The sequence below is a fragment of the Salvelinus fontinalis genome, chromosome 16 (assembly GCF_029448725.1).
Source record: "Salvelinus fontinalis isolate EN_2023a chromosome 16, ASM2944872v1, whole genome shotgun sequence".
Classification (NCBI taxonomy): Eukaryota; Metazoa; Chordata; class Actinopteri; order Salmoniformes; family Salmonidae; genus Salvelinus; species Salvelinus fontinalis.
This window is the reverse complement of record NC_074680.1, coordinates 4,461,097-4,478,204: the sequence shown is the minus strand read 5'-3', so window position 1 is coordinate 4,478,204 and position 17,108 is coordinate 4,461,097. Positions and strand designations below refer to the sequence as shown.

The following is a 17,108-nucleotide window of genomic DNA, read 5'->3' as shown; positions in this document are numbered from 1 at the left end:
GGACCGGACAACATGCCCTCTGATTTGACACACTGAACTCTGTCTGCAAAGTAGTTGGTGAACCAGGCAAGGCAATCGTTAGAAAAACCGAGGCTACTGAGTCTGCCGATAAGAATATGGTGATTGACAGAGTCGAAAGCCTTGGCCAGGTCGATGAAGACGGCTGCACAGTACTGTCTTTTATCGATGGCGGTTATGATATCGTTTAGTACCTTGAGCGTGGCTGAGGTGCACCCGTGACCGGCTCGGAAACCGGATTGCACAGCGGAGAAGGTACGGTGGGATTAGAGATGGTCAGTGATCTGTTTGTTGACTTGGCTTTCGAAGACCTTAGATAGGCAGGGCAGGATGGATATAGGTCTGTAACAGTTTGGGTCCAGGGTGTCTCCCCCTTTGAAGAGGGGGATGACCGCGGCAGCTTTCCAATCCTTGGGGATCTCAGATGATACGAAGGAGAGGTTGAACAGGCTGGTAATAGGGGCTGCGACAATGGCGGCGGACAGTTTCAGAAATAGAGGGTCCAGATTATCAAGCCCAGCTGATTTGTATGGGTCCAGGTTTTGCAGCTCTTTCAGAACATCTGTTATCTGGATTTGGGTAAAGGAGAAGCTGGGGAGGCTTGGGCGAGTAGCAGCGGGGGGGGGGGGGGGGGGGGGGGGGCGGAGCTGTTGGCCAAGGTTGGAGTAGCCAGGAGGAAGGCATGGCCAGCCGTTGAGAAATGCTTGTTGAAGTTTTCGATTATCACGGATTTATCGGTGGTGACCGTGTTACCTAGCCTCAGTGCAGTGGGCAGCTGGGAGGTGGTGCTCTTGTTCTCCATGGACTTTACAGTGTCCCAGAACTTTTTGGAGTTAGAGCTACAGGATGCAAATTTCTGCTTGAAAAAGCTGGCCTTTGCTTTCCTGACTGACTGCGTGTATTGGTTCCTGACTTCCCTGAACAGTTGCATATCGCGGGGACTATTCGATGCTATTGCAGTTCGTATCAGGATGTTTTTGTGCTGGTCGAGGGCAGTCAGGTCTGGAGTGAACCAAGGGCTATATCTGTCCTTAGTTCTGCATTTTTTGAATGGAGCATGCTTGTCTAAGATGGTGAGGAAGTAACTTTTAAAGAATGACCAGGCATCCTCAACTGACGGGGTGAGGTCAATATCCTTCCAGGATACCCGGGCCAGGTCAATTCGAAAGGCCTGCTCGCAGAAGTGTTTTAGGGAGCGTTTGACAGTGATGAGGGGTGGTCGTTTGACCGCGGACCCGTAGCGGATACAGGCAATGAGGCAGTGATCGCTGAGATCCTGATTGAAGACAGCAGAGGTGTATTTGGAGGGCAAGTTGGTCAGGATAATGTCTATTAGGGTGCCCATGTTTACGGATTTAGGGTTGTACCTGGTGGGTTCCTTGATGATTTGTGTGAGATTGAGGGCATCTAGCTTAGATTGTAGGACTGCCGGGGTGTTAAGCATATCCCAGTTTAGGTCACCTAACAGAACAAACTCTGAAGCTAGATGGGGGGCGATCAATTCACAGATGGTGTCCAGGGCACAGCTGGAAGCTGAGGGGGGTCGGTAGCAGGCGGCAACAGTGAGAGACTTATTTCTGGAGAGATTAATTTTTAACCTGTTTGGCGTGCAAGCCCGACGTCGGTACACTTATGACAACAGCCAGCTCAAAGTGCAGGGCGCGAAATTCAAAATATATATTTTTTTAATATTTAACTTTCACACATTAACAAGTCCAAGACACCAGATGAAAGGTACACTTCTTGTGAATCAAGCCAACATGTCCGATTTTTAAAATGTTTTACAGGGAAGACACAATATGTAAATCTATTAGCTAACCACGTTAGCAAAAGACACCACTATTCTTACTCCATCAGTTTTTTACTCCATCAGTAGCTATCACAAATTCGACCAAATAAAGATATAAATAGCCACTAACCAAGAAACAACTTCATCAGATGACAGTCTGATAACATATTTATTGTATAGCATATGTTTTGTTTGAAAAATTTGCATATTTCAGGTATAAATCATAGTTTACATTTCAGCTACAATCAGAAATTGCACCGAAAGCAGCCATAATATTTACAGACACCAACGTCAAATACCTAATTACTCATCATAAAACATTTCTGAAAAATACATAGTGTACAGCAATTGAAAGACAGGCATCTTGTGATTCCAGACAATATTTCCGATTTATTAAATGTTTTACAGCGAAAACAAAATGTAGCGTTATATTAGCGTAGCCACAATAGCCAGAAACACTTGGGCGCCCACGACCAGTTCACATGCACGACAGATATTAGAAATAGCATCATAAAATGTTTCTTACTTTTGGTGATCTTCCGTCAGAATGTTGGACAAGGTGTCCTTTGTCCAGAACAGTCGTTGTTTTGATCTGGAACGGCAAATATCCCTCTTCATTTAGCATGGGCACTTGCCAAGTGGCACTGATCACTCCAACGTCAACAAAGTCAGAGAACGGAACATGGCAACACTCCCGAAAAAATTCGAAAAAATTCGAAAAAAAATCAATAATCTGATTAAACTATATTGAAAAAACATACGTTACGATGATATGGTCACATGTATCAAATAAAATCTAAGACGGAGATGTTAGTCGTCCATAACGAGAGCAAAACAGAAGGCAAATCAATGTCCTCTTTCGCGCGCTCCAGAAACAGGAAATGGACGGTCACGTCAAACAAAGAGCTTTAATTCCACCTCAGACCAAGATAAACACGAAATTGTTTCTCTCACCGCCTCTTGACAACCAGGGGAAGGTGTATGAAGTGTATGTAGACTCATACGTATCACGCCCATGTATAGGCATGAAGTTGAACAGAGCATCGATTTCTGACATTCCACTTCCTGGTCAGGAAGTGTGCTGCAGAATGACTTCTGTTTCACTCAGAGAAATAATTCAAACGGTTTTAGAAACTAGAGAGTGTTTTCTATCCAATAGGAATAATAATATGCATATTGTATGAGCAAGAATTGAGTACGAGGCCGTTTGAAATGGGCACGATTTAACTGGCTACTCAATACTGCCCCTTGCAGCCATAAGAAGTTAAAATTAGAAGTTCGAACTGTTTGGGCATAGACCTGGAAAGTATGACAGAACTTTGCAGGCTATCTCTGCAGTAGATTGCAACTCCTCCCCCTTTGGCAGTTCTATCTTGACGGAAAGTGTTATAGTTGGGTATGGAAATCTCATAATTTTTGGTGGCCTTCCTAAGTCAGGATTCAGACACAGCAAGGACATCAGGGTTGGCAGAGTGTGCCAAAGCAGTGAGTAAAACAAACTTAGGGAGGACACTTCTGATGTTGACATGCATGAAACCAAGGCTTTTTCGATCACAGAAGTCAACAAATGAGGGTGCCTGGGGACATGCAGGGCCTGGGTTAACCTCCACATCACCCGAGGAACAGAGGAGTAGTAGGATGAGGGTGCGGCTAAAGGCTATCAAAACTGGTCGCCTAGAGCGTTGGGGACAAAGAATAAAAGGAGCAGATTTCTGGGCATGGTAGAATAGATTCAGGGCATAATGTGCAGACAGGGGTATGGTGGGGTGCGGGTACAGCGGAGGTAAGCCCAGGCACTGGGTGATGATAAGAGAGGTTGTATCTCTGGACATGCTGGTTATAATGGGTGAGGTCACCGCATGTGTGGGAGGTGGGACAAAGGAGGTATCAGAGGTATGAGGAGTGGAACTACGGGCTCCATTGTAAACTAAAACAATGATAACTAACCTGAACAACAGTATACAAGGCATATTGATATTTGAGAGAGACATACAGTAAGGCATAAAGTAATCGCAGGTCTTGATTGGGAGAGCTAGCTAAAACAACAGGTGAGACAACAGCAGCTAGTCAGCTAACACAACAACAGCAGGTAAAATGGCGATGACTAGGCAGAGAGGGTCGGATTAACTACACACAGAGCCTGAGTTCGCGGCTGGGGCCGACAGATAAAACACAAATAAACAGAATGGAGTACAGTGATTAATGGACAGTCCAGCAGGCATCAGCTATGTAGCCAAGTGATCATAGTGTCCAGGGGCAGCAGTAGATGGAACAGGGAAGCCGCCACTACGCTAGCACGCGGCGTTTAAAGTTAGTAGCCCGGGGGTGGTCTGCTCAGACGGAGGGGGTCTGCTCAGACGGAGGCCCGTTGAGGGCACAGCGGATGGAGTATTCGTCGGCAGACCAGACGTGGTGCGGCGGGGCGCCGTGTCGACAGAGAATCCAAGCCAGATGGCGAAAGAGGTATTGTGGAATTTTGTTTGCTAACTGGTGCTAGCTTCGTGGCAGTGGCGTTAGCCACTGGGTGCCACGCAGGGTGCAAGCTAGCTGTGAGGATCAGAAGTAGTGGCTCAGGGATTACTGCAGGAATCCAGCGTTGTTGTGGAGAGACAGTCCGATGCTGGTAGATTGGCGAGTAATATCCAGGCTAAGAACAGGGCTGGTGTCTGTGCAGAAGGTAAAAGCCGCTAGCAGTGGCTAAAAATGACTAAATATCTTGTAGCTGATTAGCTGGTTAGCTACTGGAGGTTCTTGAATGTGTTCCAAAGTTAAAAATAATAGCGATTCCGTATCACATTGGGTGAGGCAGGTTACCGGAAGGTATAATCGAATTAAAAATCGAAAAGAGATAGTTTTTTTTTTTTAAATATATACAAAAAAATAAAAAAGTACACGAGAGGACGAACAAAACACGCCTACACTGCTACGCCATCTTGGAATTCTGGAATGTTCCCACTGAATGTTGTTCCCCTGTTCAAATGAGTCCTGGCACTCAGAAAATAAGAGAGAACATATTGTCATAAATGGGATGTTTGAAATTGACCCAGTACCAAAATCCACAGCTGCTCAGCGACTAAATAAGACTTATTAAATTCATTATTTCATATCTGTGCAGCGCACCAATTACATTTAGCGGAAGTTATGAAGTATTAAATTGTAAAACATAATGTGGTGTTACAGTGGTGATGTAGTGCAAACTGTGCGTGACAGATATCTGTAAACCAACTGTTGTGTTCCCCTAAGCCTCTGGTCCGGAGGCAAAGATCACATTGTTTATGTCACATGTCTAGTCTGTCAGTCTGACGGCACTATTAGTATGTCATATAGCTCTCTTCTCCTTAGTATGTGTAGTCCTTTAGGGAAAAGTCTTCAGTAGTCATCTCTAGGCTGTGTGTTGTGCGTGTTGTGTTCCCTCCTCCATAGCAGAGGCCCGGTGGACTGTGTGTGTGGCTGACTGAAGGAGATGCCTGTTAGTGATGACTCATACATACAAACTTCACTGCATTCGGAAAGTATTCAGACCGCTTGACTTTTTTCACTTTTTGTTACATTACAACCTTATTCTAAAATTGATTAAATAATACACACCTGTATTTGGGGAATTTATCCCTTCCTTCTCTGCAGATCCGCTCAAGCTCTGTCAGGTTGTATGGTGAGCGTCGCTGCACAGCTATTTTCAGCTCTCTCCAGAGATGTTCGATCGGGTTCAAGTCCGGGCTCTGGCTGGGCCACTCAAGGACATTCCGAAATCTGTCCTGAAGCCACTCCGGCGTTGTCTTGGCTGTGTGTTTAGGGTCATTGTCCTGTTGGAAGGTGAACCTTCACCCCAGTCTGAGGTCCTAAGCGCTCTGGAGCAGGTTTTCATCAAGGATCTCTCAGGACTTTGCTCCGTTCATCTTTCCCTCGATACTAACCTAGTCTTCGAGTCCTTGTCGCTGAAAAATATCCCAACAGCATGATGCTGCCACCACCATGCTTCCTCGTAGGGATGGTGCCAGGCTTCCTCCAGACGTTAAGCTTGGCATTCAGGCCAAATAAGTAAATCTTGGTTTCAACAGACCAGAGAATTTTGTTTGGCCACTCTTCCACAAAGGCTTGATTGGTGGAGTGCTGCAGAGATGATTGTCCTTCTGGGATGTTCTCCCATCTCCACAGAGGAAGTCTGGAGCTCTGTCAGTGACAATCGGGTTCTTGGTCACCTCCCTGACCAAGGCCCTTCTCCCCCGATTGCTCAGTTTGGCCGGGCGGCCAGCTCTAGGAAGAGTCTTGGTGGTTCCAAACTTCTTCTATTTAAGAATGATGGAGGCCACTTTGTTCTTGGGGACCTTCAATGCTGCATAATTTTTTTAGTACCCTTCCCCAGATCTGTGCCCCGACACAATCCTGTCTCGGAGCTCTACGAACAATTCCTTCGTCCCTCATGGCTTAGCTTTTGCTCTGACATGTACTGTCAACTGTGGGACCTTATATAGACAGGCGTGTGACTTTCAAAATCATGAAAAAAATATATTGAGTTTACCACACGTGCTCCAATCAAGTTGTAGAAACATCTCAAGGATAATCAATTGAAACAGGATGCACCTGTGCTCCATTTCGAGTCTCACAGCAAAGGGTCTGAATACTTCTGTAAATAAGGTATTGCTGTTTTATTTGTTATAAATTTGCACAAATTTCTAAAAACCTGTTTTCGCTTTGTCATGGGGTATTGTGTGTAGATTGAGGAGGAAATGTTTTAATGTAATCTGGGAAAAAGGAAGCGTTCTGAATACTTTCCTAAGGCAATGTATGTGTTTGTCATGCTTCCTCCATTTCACAAATGCTTCCTACTATTTGATTTGATTACTCATCCACCTACTCCTCCTCCTCATCCTCCTGCAGAAATTGTGATTGCAGGGAAGGGAACTAGGGCAGGGAAGAGAGAAGGGTAGCTAGGAGTATAATCCCTAGCACAGGACTCATTACTTGTGGTAGGTCTGGGTACCAATGTATGCCACTGGATAATGTGTACTTATATCTGTGACAGCTGAGCAGGCTCTCGCAACAGAGTTTGCGGAGGCGGTGGATGGAGAGGGGGGAGGAGAGCGAGAGAGACACGAGAGGAAAGAGAGTGAAATAGAGAAACAGAGGGGGGAGGAGGAGGATGAGAGAGAGAGGTTGGAGAATGCTGCTCACCAGTGAAATATAGAGATTGCTCTTGATTTCCCCAGGCTTTAAGCCTAAAGATCAGCATGATTGTGTTTTATTGGTAATGAAATTAAAATAGCATTTTTCCCTCTCTCTTTCCGTCTCCCTCTCTCTTTTTCTCCTCTTTCACTCTCCCTCTCTCTACCGCCCGGCATCCCCCTTTACACAAAGTGACGCCATTAAGGCCTGGAGGCCATCTGTTAGTTGCAGCCCCTTGTATTTGGCCCCGCTCTGTTCTACGTGTCAGGGCCAGTACATGTATGATAGCCACTTTATTTTTGAATTGCATTTTAATATGCATAGAAGCCATTGTGATGGCTGTTGTTGGCGACATCATAAGATAAAGGCTTTGGTTAACCGTGGAAACTAGGAACAGGACCTCGGGTTGACTCCACTAGAACTTCTCCGAAAGCTCTAGAGGACCTGCAGCCCACTTCGAAAGCCTTCCTCACTGAAACTATTGGTGTCCTGTGCAGCTTTGGTCTGGAGACTTCACAGCTCAATTATATTCAATGCTACTGCACAGTGTATGTCCATCTGCTCCGTAAAATATTTCAGGCTTTAATTAACCAGAAATATTTTGAACATCGGAGAGGCAGAAACCTTCAAAAAGGCAAAAACATTCAAAAGTATATATTGATAGATAGCCGCAAGACTGATTCTGATTCATACTACAACTAGGAATGGGTAGCAGCACCCAATGTAGAGACCACAGCCCCACACCCAAGTAATTGAATGCTCTCAGATAATATACTTGACCCAATTAACTCCTGTCTCACCTTAACAGTGTGGGTGCTGCAGCAGCCAGCCAGTAAGTCAGTTCCCTGCAGTCTACAGACCTTATCATTCCAAGGGTTAATCGAGTTTATTGGCCAGGCGTGTTCCGGCAATGCGCCCAATATACAATTACGAAGCCCAGTGATTCAGCTGGATCAACAGGTGGGCTCCTAAGCGAGCTGGGGTCACGGAGGGCCTGGTTGGCTTTGTCAAAGGATCTCAACCTAATCAGACATGCTGGCCGAAGGGGGACTCCCTGCAGACTGGAAAGGTCACTGCCCATACTTGTCACTGATTCACCCTCTTTGAGGTGGTGCAGGCAGGAGCGGTATCAGGGAAAAGGGAGATAGCGAGGTTTTTGGAAGCGTGGCAGCGTGTCATTTGCACTGGAGCATTGTGCTTTGAAACAGTACAGTCATTCAGTGTCTGGTACCACTATCACAGCCGTGTCACAGACAGGACAAAAACATAGCTGTTAGGATTCGTGTGCTTTGCCGATTTGCAATTGTGTCAGACTGGGGTTTCAACCCGAGTTTCCTACTCTCAGTGACTGAGTTAGTCCGCCGAGCCAAACCCCAGTACTTTGTAGTGTGGTCCATATTAAAGCTTTGATATAGTATCACATTACTTGTAGGTAAAAAAAAAAAAAGGTTGGTTTGGAGTGCATGTTAATATAAGGTTGTCGGTCATATTATAATGACGGGTCTGTCCTTAATAAACTCATGGGCTTTACAGATTGATTACTTTCTCTTAGGCAGGCACTGTGCTACAGTAGTTAACCCCAAATCCATAATGAATTGTCTCAAAATTCTGATAAGACACTGATGATTATTAATGTTGCTATTTAAAGCATAGCGAAGGGATAATTGCAGTCATACTCTGACATTTCACGACCCCTTTCTGCATATTTCTCCCCTCGACATGAGTGCAAAAGGATTAAACGTACGAAAAAGAAAAACCCTCGACCAGCGAAGATCCATCTCCCTCTGAAAAGCCTTAATTATTGTTAGTTTAAGCATTTCATCTATGGCTCGCAATTTTTTTTCTTGCTTTACCCTGGTTATAAGAAATTAAATATGTTCTGAAGTATATTGATGTAAGCTGCTCTACCATAAAATCATAGCTTATTTAATAAATGCTTGAAATTAGCTATGGGCATCAGTTGGAAAGTAAGAATGGGAGAGAAAGCAGCACATACTATAGGATGAATGGCAAATTCCTAGTCAAGCCCCCTGACCATGGGTTGATCAGTTTGGGCATTGGGGAACTAGCTGGAGGGTGATCTACATGGAGGGTGAACATTACTCTCTTAAAAGGTTTCTATGACCAACGCTCTGTCATAGAAACCCTTGTTTAATCCTGGGCTGTTCGTTAAGTATGGCATTCAAAGCTGGCTCCCAGCCTAATTAGCGAAGCGCTAATTTATCCCCACCAGTATTCATTTACGAAAGAGAGAGAATACGTTTGGAGAGAGAAAAACTCAAACGACAACACTGACATCCTGAAAGTGCTATCATCACCGTCATGCAATGCGAGTAGACTGAGGAATCCCCAGTTGAGCCGACCATGAAATGTGGCAAGGATGGAACTATCCACCCAGCAACTTTTTTGCTGCCATTTCCCCCATTTTAAATATATTGTCATCGTGAATATTTTCGAAAACCCCATATTCACGAGTAGCAGTGCATAGAAATAGAGTTAAAGACTATCAAGTGTTATTAACCGTGCGTTTTGGGTTCGCAAAATGGTTCTATTACACGGGGATGAAGTCGTGCAGAGACATCACAGGATCATTTTAAGAACTTGCATAACACTTTATATGAAGTTGCTCTTATAGGCCTATCTGTGTAGTAACAATGAAACTACCCTGGTAACAACACTGCGTTAGCATAATAATGTTCAGTTGAACAATGGAACATGTTCTATGAATGTTTCATGGACTGTCATATAGAGTGATTTTAGTGCCTGGCACTAAAATCACTCCATACTGTCATCTATAGCTTGGTTGCATCCATAGCACAGCCCCGTCCCTCAGCTTACCAAACAGTGCCAGGATCAGGCTGTTGAAATGACATATTGTGCCTTTAAGGTTCTCTCTTCCCTTCTTTACTTTTGTTTAGGCCTACTTTTTGTTCTACCGCTTATGTTTTAGTCCCTGTGGTAAATAACAGGTACAAACCTTACACCATTAATGAGTAATACGGATGGATTTTTAAGAGGCAAACAAGTTTTTTGTTTTTCTAGAGTTCACTTCCTTGTATGACTTGAAAGGTCACGTTATCCTCTAGAGCCTGTTGTATTCTGAGTTTTTGAGGACATTTGAATTGAGAGTATTTCTCTACTCTAAACATATTGTATGCGACAGAAACGTTTGAAGTTAGTTCATTTAGGCATAGTAATATTAGCTCTTCCGACGGTGGCCTGAGGAGGGCTTGCCTCCAGCCTCATTACAGATAGCGGTCTGTTAGATGCTTGCTTGCTGGGCTGTAGCATGCTAACAGGGTTCCTACCACTTTCAATGTTTTGCACTCAACTATGCTATTGATAGGGTGTAGTAAACAAACCACATCCGACACTGACCTTCGGCCTCTATAAACTACATTCGAGGTATCAATAAGATCAAGTATATTTGCAATTCTGGAGAATCAAATCCTATGTTATTCGTCACATACTTCAGCTGTAGACTAACAGTGAGATGCTTACTGCCGGGCCCTTCCCAACAATGCAGGGATAAAATAAAATAATAGACAGTAAAACGCGTAATAAAGTAATAATAGATACATAATGAATCAAAAAAAACGTGGCTATATAAAACGGGGTACCAGTCGATATGCATGGGTACGAGGTAATTGAGGTAGATATGTACATATAACTAGGATTAAAGTGACAGATAATAAACAGTAGGAGCAGCGTATGTGATGAGCCAAAAAGTTAGTGCAACAAGGGTCAATGCAGATAGTCCGTGTAGCTATTTGCTAACTATTTAGCAGAACTGTTCCTTTAAGTGTTTCTGGGGTATTATCTAGTAAGGTGTCACTCAAATTCCGTGAATCACGCTCGTTTGTCTCCGAGCGGAGGGCGGTCCCTGCGGACTCTCTCAGCCATTCTGTGTATTCAAGCAGCAAGCGCTTTCATTCAGTCGAGTTAAGAGAGGACAGTTCCTCTGAGAGTTCTCAAAATTAGACACAAAATGGGAAAAAGTATATTTCAGAGGCCCTTAAAATATCTCCTACTAAATTGCCTCGCATATATACAACAACAATTCCAAGTTAAGCTTTTCACTAGAAGCTATATTATCCTAGACGTGTGACTTCGGAGTTCTCGTGTTAGTGCTAAGTAGCCCCTTTTGCCCACATACCTCCCTTTTGCCCACGACTTCCACTGTGTAGCTGTGTCTGCTTAGACGTGTACAAAAGAGCGACAGGAACATTGCAGATCTGGCACTGTGTTTAGATCACTTTCCACTGAAGTTGGAGTGGCTAATTGATAAAGCCACGGCTACTGGCATCTCATTGCTGTTGGGTTAGTGGTAATTATAGCGCAAGATAATCTAAAGGCTGGATAGATCAATAAATAAGAGCTGATGGGACTTTAAAGTCCTGCAGATGGAGAAATTCTGGATGCAGATGAATGGATTATGTTTGGGTTGACATACGGAGACGGGCTCAGAGGCTGCCTGTGTGAGAAGGACGGTTTTGCTGTATTCCAAATCAACTCCTAGCCCCTCCTACTCTCTAGGCACTCCTGTAGATCTGAGAGGTTTATAGGTGTAAACAATATGGGAAGTAATTACCATATTGCTTGCACCTACCCAGTGGTGTAAAGTACTTAAGTAAAAAATACTTTAAAGTACTACTTAAGTCGTTTTTGGGGTATCTGTACATTATATTTGACAACTTTTCCTTTAACTTCACTACATTCCCAAAATATAATAATCTACTTTTTACGCCATACATTTTCCCTGACACCCAAAAGTATCGTTACATTTTGAATGCTTCGCAGGACAGGAAAATGTTCCAATTCACACCCTTATCAAGAGAACAATCCTATTCCTCTCTACTGCCTCTGATCTGGTGGACTCACTAAACACACGGGTGAATTTTAAATTATGTCTGAGTGTTGAAAATATATCAGAGGCCCTTAAATTGTGTCGTCTGGTTTGCAAAGGAATTTAAAATGATTTATACTTCTACTTTTGATACTTAAGTATATTTTAGCAATTACATTTACTTTTGATACTTTTACTTGAGTAATGTTTCTATTAAGGTATGACAATTGGGTACTTTTTTCACCACTGCACCTACCAAATCTTCTCAGATCTCCACAAGTGCATAGGGGATAGGGGCTATTTTAGGACCGGGCCATTGCTGCTCTGTGGCTGACTGATGTGATATAGGCCAGGCGCTAGGGATTTATTTGGGATTCAGCCTTTGCCTCCCCTGCCTGCCTGACTAATAGGGCCTTTGGTCTTCCTCTCCATAGATCCGCCGGTGGTGGAGCCGGTGTTCACAGAGATCCGCCAGGGTCTGGGTCGCGCCTTCACCCTCAACTGCCGGGTGCTGCGGGCACACCCGTCCAAAGTGCTCAAGTACGAGTGGAAGCTGGGTACCAGGCTGCTGACCATGGGCCAGTTCGACCAGCGCGACGAGACGGACTACCACGTCAGGGCACTCAATAGGGAGGGCTACGGGGAGTACACCTGTGAAGTGACCAACGAGGCCGGGGCAGGTGCCTGCAGGTTCTTAGTCACAGGTATGTATAACAGACGTCTTTAATTTTTTAATTTTTAATTTTATTTAACTAGGCAAGTCAGTTAAGGACACATTCTTATTTACAATGCCGGCCAAACCCGGACGACGCTGGGCCAATTGTGCACCGCCCTATGGGACTCCCAATCACTGCTGGATGTGATACAGCCTGGATTCAAACCAGGGACTGTAGTGACACCTCTTGCACTGAGATGCAGTGCCTTAGACCGCTGCGTCTCTAAAAGTGTCTGCTAAATGGCATGTATTATTGTTATATGTTATGTCCAATTTCTTTCCTCAAAGGATAAACAACTTTTGCAGACTGTAGTGTACATTAATGTATGTAATGCACTGCTTTTGGATGTGTATCAGTCAGATCTACAGTATAAATAGTAACAAGCAGTGGGCTAACCGAGAATTGTGCATCAATGGAGAGCTGCCCCTTTAATACGGCCGTTCAACTGCTCCTGCCCGTCGCTCCGGGACACAACGGGTTGCATCCCAAATGGCACCCCGTTCCCTATTTACTACCTTTAACCAGGCCCCATAGGGCTCGAGTCAAAACGAGTGCACTATTTAGGGAATAGGGTGCCTTTTGGAACGCAGTCAACCTATTGATTTGATTCACGTTCACTTTGTGTGAGTGCTCCCTGTTGCAGCGAGAGACTCCCATTGTTAATACCCGGAGACAAGTAGAATCCACTCCCTGACTTTTCTAATGAAATGTATCCCATGGAGATGGCCTTGTCAGCCCTCAGAAATACATATTTATTTTTTTTTACTAATAAGCTGCTTATCGCCGACACAACAAAACGTCACTTGTTTTCGCCGTAAGCATGAATGACGTAAGCAGCGAAGTTTGCACAGAATTTCAATGAGTTATTGAATAGACAGATGAGAGGAATATCTGTTTTAACATGCAAGGTGTGAAAATACAAATGGGCCGCATTAGTGTTCTTAGCTCTCAGCGAGATGTCAGTTGTGTAAGTTTAGTGTGTGTTTTTACATGGCACTGTATCAACACTACTGAGCATAGAAAGTCACTGTGAGTTTAAGTGGCTGTTTGGGGAAAATACCTATTCAAGGAAGAAGCCTCAGAAAGCCCTGGTTTGTTGTTTATTGCTGAATCATGTTGTTATCTTTCAATGAGACTTCATAATATATTCAAATTCTCATAACTTTTTCCCCACGAGACAACTTCGTATGTGGACATGCAGCAGAATCAGCAGGGAGAAAATGTCTTAGTTGTCAATGTGATATGGTGTTGAGATTTTGTTGTTCTGCTCTTAAGCCTTTTCAACATCAGAGGCTCAACCCTTATCTTGCTACCAACCATTTTCTGATGGATGGGAGAAAATGGCTAGAATGTTTTACTGTTGATAAGTGTTCAGAGTCTGCAGACCAAGAAGTGCAACTGTATCACTGCTAAAGTCTTTCCCGGGTTATATTAGTCCCAACTTGGATTTGCATTGGCAATTTTCTGCCCTGCACAGCAGCCACGAAGGAGGATTACTGCACTATCCATTCAGACTTCCACCCCATAGAAAATGTCAGCAATTTAGAGAACACGAAAATTCTGGTCCACTTGTTATATGAGAAGGTCACCTTGGCATTCCTGAAACGATTTGATTGTCGAACATTAACGATGAGCAAGAAAACCTGTCTGTGTTCCTAATAAAGGTTTGTGGTTCAAATACTCCCTCTCTTGATCCTGGCAGTCGTTTGAATCTTCGATATATATATTCTGTCTGGAAAGACCATTAGTTTCCAAACAACACTTCTTCTGCTTTTATTACGGATTAATGCTTCATATTTGAGTGCTTTTTTGAGGAGTTCAGTCACATGAAAGCAAGGCAATAACAAACCTTGAAGGTAAACTCAGTGATACGATTTAGATGCAGAGCGTCAACAGCATAATGGGTCAATTTCCGCAACAACTAAGAGTTGAAGTGCGAAGCTCTACTTCTCCGCATTTTTTGGTCCCGTGGCTACAACGCTGTAACAGCGTGAAGCGAACCTGTGCACATGCGCAAATACCGTGTGAGAGCGAAGTCTTTGGATCTCGCTTATCTCAATATGGTTGATGTGATTGGTTGTGGTCTTCTATGTGACATGTCACGTTACAATGCGCACATATTCTGGGTTCCTTCTTCTGATTGCACCATGGCAGAACATGTGGCGTGGCAGTAACATTGCTGCGTCCGAGGCTGGTAATGAATGCTTGACAAGATGACAGCTCCACATTTCTGGGGAGTTGGTTGTGAAATATTGATGGCCTTGGTTTATCTCAGATGTCTGTTTTCGATGGGTAACAATATAGAGGTGTAGGCTATTTGCTCAAGGGATAAGTAGTATTCAGGTAGGCCTATTTTATGACGTTTCCATTGGATCAGAGCATGACATTTTTCCGTTCACGCTGAGTGGTTTATCGAAAAGGAGAGGAACTATTGTCATTCTCAATGGATGTAAAAACAGACTTTGTTTGCTGAGGTGAAGAAAACATTACTTTGAGAAGCTCCACAGCTCATCAGTGGTGGTGTGTTAAGCAAATCAGAAATACTATCAGATCCCCAAATGGGCACATTTATAAGCCTACATTTGCGCGCAGGCTACTTCAATGCGACAGGACGCACCAAACAAAAGACAATGACTTATATTCGTAAATTGAATGAAATAAACCAAAACGTGTTTCTCACAAGTGCGCTCTGCAAACAATGTGTCCACTCCGATAATGAAAACAGTAAAATACTGGAATAATAATATTGTATTGAATGCATTAACATAAATTTCCGTAACCAAACAAACATTGTGGATTATATATTATAGGAGTTAATGGTAAATGCAATACTGGTAATATGCAGTGCCTTCAGAAAGTAGTCAGACCCTTTTTTCCCTCATCAATCTACACACAATCCCTCATAATGACACAGCAAAAACATGTTTTTAGACATTACAAATAAAAAAACAGAATTATCACATTTACATACAGTTCCAGTCAAAAGTTTGGACACCTACTCATTCAAGGGTTTTTCTATATTTTTACCATTTTCTACATTGTAGAATAATAGTGAGACATCAAAACTATGAAATATCACATATGAGATTCTTCAAAGTAGCCACCCTTTGCCTTGATTACAGCTTTGCACACTCTTGGCATTCTCTCAACCAGCTTCACCTGCAATGCTTTTCCAACGGTCTTGAAGGAGTGCAACTCATCCCAAACTATCTCAATTGGGTTACGGTCGGGTGATTGTGGAGGCAAGGTCATCTGATACAGCACTCCATCACTATCCTTCTTGATCAAACAGCCCTTACACAGCCTGGAGGTGGGTTGGGTAATTGTCCTGTTTGCTGCAGAATGCTTCGGTTGCCAAATCACAGACAGTGTCACCAGCAAAGCACCATCACACCACCACCTCCATGCTTCACGGTGGGAACCACACATGCAGAGATCACCCGTTCACCTACTCTGTATCTCACAAACACACAGCGGTTGGAACCAAAAATCTAAAATTTGGACTCATCAGGCCAAAGGACAGATTTCCACCGGTCTAATGTCCACTGCTCGTATTCCTTGGCCCGAGCAAGTCTCTTCTTATTATTGGTGTCCTTTAGTAGTGGTTTCTTTGCAACAATTCAACCACAAAGGCCTGATTCACACAGTCTCCTCTGAACAGTTGATTTTGAGATGTGTCTAACTTGAACTCTGAATAATTTATTTGTGCTTCAATTTCTGAGGCTGTAACTAATGAACGTATCCTTTGCAGCAGAGGTAACTCTGGGTCTTGCTTTCTTGTGGCAGTCCTCATGAGAGCCTGTTTCATCATAGCGCTTGATGGTTTTTGCGAGTGCACTTGAAGAAACTTTCAAAGTTCTTGAAATTTGCATATTGACCTTCATGGCTTAAGTAATGATGTACTGTCATTTGTCTTTGCTCATTTGAGCTGTTCTTGCCATGATATGGACTTGTTTTTTACCAAATAGGGCTATCTTCTGTATACCACCCCTACCTTCTCACAACACAACTGATATGCTCAAACGCATTAAGGAGAGAAATTCGACAAATTAACTTTTAACAAGGCACACCTCTTATTTGAAATGCATTCCAGGTGACTAACTCATGAAGCTGATTGAGAGAAAGCCAAGAGTGTGCAAAGCTGTCATCAAGGCAAAGGGTGGCTACTTTGAAGAATCTCAATTCTAGTGAAGACAACAAAGAAAGTAACCAAGAAAGTGTTAAACAAATCAAAATATTTTATATTTGAGATTCTTCAACGATTGAGTGTCCATATAGCTGTACCATGATATTGGCATTGCTACGAAGTAACCCTCCAATTGTTCTCCACTATTCCACCCGCTAAGCCCCTCCACATCCCAAGTTGGGTTGTCATCGCAGTGACCAGCAGACCACCCCCGTCCCCTCAGATCCCTAGGCCCCCCGAGAGGCCAGGACCCATCCTTCAAAAACACCACACAGTGCCACCCACAGAACAGAAGCATATTGACCGCTAAAAGTATTTCCAATGCTCTCACCTCAATTTTCTTTATATATAGCTATTAAAAATATATACACTACCTTTCAACTGTTTGGG

General features: G+C 43.6%; 1 protein-coding gene across 1 annotated transcript in view; it reads left to right on the top strand.

The window, feature by feature from the left end:
- LOC129812542 (MAM domain-containing glycosylphosphatidylinositol anchor protein 2-like) overlaps nt 1–17,108 on the top strand; it is a 279,019-nt gene that overhangs the window by 172,253 nt on the left and 89,658 nt on the right. The window contains exon 9 of the mRNA XM_055864183.1: nt 12,251–12,520. Coding sequence (XP_055720158.1) covers nt 12,251–12,520 — 270 coding nt within the window. The remainder of the gene's footprint in view (nt 1–12,250; nt 12,521–17,108) is intronic.